At 35.8% G+C, this 6,000-nt stretch overlaps 1 protein-coding gene across 5 annotated transcripts in view; it reads left to right on the top strand.

Moving 5' to 3' along the window:
• The first annotated feature begins 445 nt into the window (after positions 1 to 445).
• Positions 446 to 6,000, top strand: part of RSU1 (Ras suppressor protein 1) — a 78,323-nt gene continuing 72,768 nt past the window's right edge. The window contains exons 1-3 of one of the 5 annotated variants that reach the window (XM_087917105.1): positions 502 to 578; positions 1,206 to 1,311; positions 2,239 to 2,374. In XM_087917105.1, coding sequence (XP_087773231.1) covers positions 2,266 to 2,374 — 109 coding nt within the window. In that variant the 5' untranslated portion in view covers positions 502 to 578; positions 1,206 to 1,311; positions 2,239 to 2,265. Of the gene's footprint in view, positions 775 to 1,205; positions 1,312 to 1,703; positions 1,802 to 2,238; positions 2,375 to 6,000 lie in introns of those variants that run through there. The other 4 variants (XM_026716123.2, XM_087917107.1, XM_026716124.2 and 1 more) reach the window with 4 other exon arrangements.

Below are 6,000 nucleotides of genomic sequence, written 5' to 3'. Positions count from 1 at the left end.
CCCAGTGTTCCTCAATCTTGACAGTTTGAAAACTAGCCTATTTTCTTATGCCAAGTACAATAAGCGCGCGCGTAAGAGACAGAGACCGCGTTCAGTTTTGATTGTATTGCCACTTTGTCCCATGTAACACCCCCGGATCCTACTTTCCTGCACGAGCCAAGCTTTCCTCAATTCGCCGCGCGCTCTTGAATCACTTCGCAGGGACTTCCAACCGCAGAACCAGGGGCACTCTGTTCCTCAACTCATTTGCCCGCTTTTGAGATCTTCCCGCCAATAGCCATCGCCCAAAGGGCAAGGAACTTTGGGGATTGGCTAGCCGCCGGCCTCATATTCCGAGAGATGGGCGGGCTTTTCTCTCTTCTCAGGCAATTCACCTTACTTGGAGCGGAGCGTGCCCGGCTCCCTCGAGCCCCCTCCTTTTCGGGCGCCGGGTATGGAAGCGCCTGCGCACTTCGAGGGAAGCAATGACGGGACCCGACGGCGGGAGGCGGACCTTGTGCAGGGTGTGTGCGCTGAAGTCCGTGGGCTGCGCCGCTTCCGTACGCCTGGTGCCTCCGATCTTCTCGTCGCTCTTCACGGTGAGCTGCTGTGCCCCTCCCCCTCCCCTACCTCCTTTAAACCGGAATGCCCCCCCCACGCCCGATCATCTCCACCCCCCTTGGAGAAATGTCTTTTGGTGCTTTGGCCGCTTGGAAGCATGAAGCGGTGGCCTCGCCCAAGGAACAATTCCCTTCAGAGAAGAGCAAGTAGTCATAAGCGGGCAGTAGCCAGCAGGTAGAGTTGTCCCCACGCCTGGCTCATGTGATGAGAAAGAAAAGTTTTCACCTATAGATTTCTGCCGTTTGGCCCCATTCTTCAAAAAAAGTCCTGGCGGTGCCATCTTACAAGTTGCCTCTTGCTGAGAATAAAGTTAGTTATTCTGAAGGCTAAGGGTAAAGTTAGTTCCCATGTCTGTCTCTCTCTTCTTCTGATAATGATAGGACCGATCATGGCCAGTTGATAGTATGAGGTATGGCCTGAGTGATGCTCTTCTTTGCTTTTATGTGTTGATGTATGTGGTACGCATTTACTGCTAAGACTTGACATGTCCTTACTCTGTTATAAATGCTTCTGGATCTGTCCCAAGATTTCACCTCTTCCAGCAGTTTTTCCTTTCTTTTTTTCTTCCCTATTTCCTTCTTTCTCTAACTATTCCTGCCCTGCAGTTGGATGTTGTCTCCTGGGAGAGATGAAATCAAAACTGGTGTGAGTTATCCCAAGACACAGAAAAGTTATATCCCCTTTTATAATGGATGCTTGAGTGGCTCTCAGGTAGGTTTATGATATTTCCTCAAAATAGGTACTTTCATTAAACCTACCTCAGGTTTCTTCCCCCACCTAAAAATCATGCATACCTGTACATTAAAACCTACTTGCCATCCAACTCTCAAAAATTATGTCCACTCACTAAGAGGACTAAGTGAAAATACCACATGACTGGGGCCATACATCATGTTAAACCATATTTTAATTATTGTGTCTTATAGACTAATAGTTGACTGACTAAACTATATGTTTTGGGGCTGAAACCATTTCCTATTCCAGACAGTTGCTGTCAAAACACATAGAGCAGAAAAATGGAATTTTCTGTAGAAAAACTGAAAGCTGTGGAATTTTATTGTACCTTTGTAGATTCCATCTCTTGTTATTTGATACTTTAATTAGAAATGGAGGGAGCCCATTTTTATGGAAAGCAGATGGTCTCTTATTGTGATTTGCAGCCACTCATCTATAATCATTACATTCAGGCAAGCAAATTAAGGTACTTGGACAACTTTAAGAGTTAAAGTGAATTGATTATTGCACTTGTAATCAACTGCATTGATTACTTAGAAAAAATATGACTATAGAAAAAATGTATGTTTTTTTAGTATATCTGACTTTTTAGTACCTGAAAAATGCATATTATGAGGCTCCAAGATAATGTGTCAAAACCTTGGATACAACTTCTCAACTTTGCTGCTATTTTTAAAATTACAGTTTGATCAGAGAAGGAACTTATTAAATGCATAAGACATAAACATGCATATGTAATTAATATACTTATATTTAAAGTTTTATTAAATCAAATTTCTTTTGCTTTGTCAAATGCAATTTTCAACATAAAAACCTTGCGCATTTCTAGGGTAAGTAATTGGAATTAACAGTAAAAATATCTGCTTCTTGCTGATTGTGATAACTATATTTTTTATTGTACAGTGCACCCTGCTTGTTTCAGTTTAAACCATGTCGAAATCCTTGAAAAAGATTGTGGAAGAAAGTAGAGAAAAAAATATATTGGAAGTGGACATGTGTGAGCGTGGTATATCAAACATGTTGGATATACCTGGATTATGTAAGTATTTTGTGGCTTCTTTTGTCTTAGTGCAATTTTAATAATTTCTGCAGCCATAAATATATTTCCATAAGGTTTTTGTAGGTAAGATGCAGATTATCTTCCAGGGATAATATTGAAAACTATTTTGATTGTCTAATACATTTGAATAATACTTTCCTCTTATTGGGTAGTTTTGCCTCTTGATCACACTTTTAGTGAATCAGTCTCAAGAGCTACTATTGCACAACAGCAAAGACTTAGGAAGTCTGAGTTTCAAAATTTAATTTGTTCAGAAATTCAACATGAGGTATAAATAAATCTTTTTCCTTCTAGGTGCCAAATGTGATATGGCAGTAAGTATATATTACTGAACAAGGCATAAGGATTAGGTTATATTTATGCAAATTCTTTGTATGTAGATACATATTTATTGCTGTTAATAATAGTAATAAGAGTTGTGATACTACATCTAAGATTCAAGGCAGTATGTGCCCAGATTCTGGTTTCCAGCAAAATAGGAAAATAAGGCTTTTTGCATTGCCTTGCTTGTGAGTTTCCAAGGATATCTGGTTGGCCATTAAGGGAAACAATGCATCAGACTAATTAGGTCTATGATTTCATTCCATAAATATCTGCTTGAAATAATTTTTTAAAAAACAATTCAAAGATTCACAACCTGAAGGCCAAGGTTCACGCATATTACTTCCCTGAAAACCATCAAACATCTTTTTTCCATATTAGTTTTATAGTGAGATATGATGCACAAACTAAGTGTGACTTACAGCCTCATAAAAGATTTCAACCTTAATCTAAAAAGTCTATAAATCCATATTATTAGGTTGAGTTAAATGACTTTTTCTTTTCCAACAAGACTTTCTAAGCTGAGTTTGGCTCAGTACACGCTGGCTATGTACTAAATTGAGAATCTGTAAAGAAGATATATTAATTTGATATTACTGGATAGAAATAACTTCATCAGAGCTATTTTTTCAGGCTTAACTATAAACTCATGGGCTGATAGTCAGTGTTATGTAAACAGACTTTTCCGGTACAGCGTTTGTACAACTTACTCCCTAAACAACCGTGACCAGATATGGAAGGGGAAGTATTCCACAGTATGATGCTTTTTTGTCAGTCAGCATACACTATTGGAATCTGTTTGTGACTCACAACAGAATTAAAAAGAACATTCTTTGCGCTTTCCCATATTTTATAGCTCCATTTCTATATATATATTAGAGCAATGCTTTTTGTGTCTTCTACATTGCCATTCTGTTGCTGACTTTGTGACTTGACTCGAATATCTGGATATGAAGGTTGATTCCCCCCCGCCCCTCCCAAAAATAATGTATCTTTTAAATAAGACGGTTTCATACATTTGTGCAGAATGGTATGAGAGGCAAGAATTTCTTAATATGACTTACAAAAGTAGTTCAAGAATTTTGAGATCTAAATATTGTAAAATAGATGACATCACAAAACTTCCAATTGATTAAAGTACTATAGTATTCTTCACAAAATTACATTAACAAAAGCTTTCTGAGAAAACACTTTGAGTATACATACTGTCTCAGAATGAAATGCAGGACATATGTCATACAATAAAATGTTTATATGTTCATGAATACAGGTAATACTCTATTTACAACCACAATTCAGCCCCAGGATTTCTGTTGTTTAGCAAGACAGTTGTTAAATTTTGCTCATTTTATGATCTTTTTTTTTTTTTTGGCCACAGTTGTTAATTACTGCAGTTATTAGTCACATGGTTGTTAATGAATCTGCCTTCCCCATTGTTTTTGCTTGTCAGAAGGTCACAAAAGTTGATCATATGATCCTGAGATAGGCAAGTCATAGTCATAGATACGTGCCAGTTGCCAAGTGTGCCAGTTGGCAATTCCCGATCACTTGACCATGCAGTCATAATTGTGAAAAATGATAGGTCACTTTTTAAAGTGTCGTAATTTCGAACAATCACTAAACAAATGCTTGTAAGTCAAGAACTACCTGCAATCTGATTAGTTGCTACCTTCTAAAGGACAGGAATGCATCAGTTGTTTGACAGAATAATTTCATGTTTTACTTCTATTGGTGCTAAGGATTAAAGGACTGAAAAATACTATTGTCTAAAGAACAGTTTATTTCATTGTACATTCTGTGAATATTACATAAATTAGTAACAATTTTCCTGATTGTAGAAAAATCAGGATGAAAAAAGTCTTTTGTGGATTACTAACCTATCCCAGACAAATTTTAACTCTATGCTAATTATCTTATAATTAATTCAGTGCTGCTGTAAGAAGCTTTCTTTTTCACAGTGTGACATTAGTAAAGCCGCAACACCTGTCTCAGGAGTTCCCTTTGTTTGAAACATTAAATTATCCAATCAGAAATTATAATATTGTTTAATAATGCCAAAGATGTTTAAGTTATTTATTAGTTTAGTATAAAGCAGCTTATTAGGCAGCTGCTGCACTTCAGCCCTTCTTGTGGCATTTAGTTAATTAGATAGTCGTTGTAACCAATATTTAGACCACATGGAAAAAGAGTTCGCTCTTCTTGATCAAAAGAGAATTAAAACAGCATCAAATATTTTTCAGATGTTTAAAGAGAAATCCTAAAGCAGAAATACTGATTGGTTTTCAAGAACAGGTATCTTCAGCATTAGCTGAAGAAACAGCAGAAATTACAATGCTTAGATTTTTATTCTATGGTTTAATTACTGTTGCAGTTTTAAGACAGGAAAGAGACAAAAGAAAAAAATAAAACTTTTAAAATTTTCCAAGGGATACATATGGTCCCCACATTTAAATTTTTTTATCAGGATGTTAGTATCTGAGTATGCTAACATAGAATGTGCAATTTTATACACATTAATTGGAAAATCACAGCCATTGAATTCAGTAGATGTTATATCTTAATGAGAACATACAAGGTTATACTGATTATTTCAGCATAATTTAAAACATTATTTCTAGGGGAAAAAGTACATAAAATTTTCACATTGAAAATGAAGGTTAGATTGCATGATTTTCTACATCATGCAAACTTATTTTCAATACATAATCGATTGCAGCTTTGTTTAAAAGTAAAATTAAATAGGCCATAGATATCACATGTGGATTGTAAAAATACATAATTCAGTTTCCTACAGCATGTGAAGCTAGTAAAGCTTACTAAATGGGAAAAAAACATAATTTATAATAAAACAAACACTAATTAATTGACACAGTATATTACTTATGAGAATTGGGATGTGTGAGAAATAGTAGCAAAAATGCAGTGTTTAAATGTGTGTGTAATATTTTGGATGTATATTCAGTTAAATTCTATGGCTAATGATCAAATAGAATAATAAATTGTATAAATTAAATAAACAAAAGCACATAAATAAGAAGTCTTCTATGGCATGCTTTCCTGGCAAACTTTTTACACAATTTCAGCAGTAAATAATTTTTGCTATTTAAAAATTAATAAATAATTGCATTTGTAGAAAAACATTTGCTGGTTGTTTTTTTATCATCCTTGTCTCTAAATTACTCCAGAATAGTTCATGGATGCTGTAACTACCATTTTGAAATAAAGATCTGATTTGATTGGAAAACAGATTCAGTTTGGAAGTAAGAGTTTTATGCTCCCCTCCC

This window comes from Pseudonaja textilis, chromosome Z (assembly GCF_049901715.1).
Source record: "Pseudonaja textilis isolate UNSWEBS1 chromosome Z, rPseTex1.2, whole genome shotgun sequence".
NCBI classification, from domain to species: domain Eukaryota; kingdom Metazoa; phylum Chordata; class Lepidosauria; order Squamata; family Elapidae; genus Pseudonaja; species Pseudonaja textilis.
This window is presented reverse-complemented; position numbering and strand designations above follow the sequence as displayed.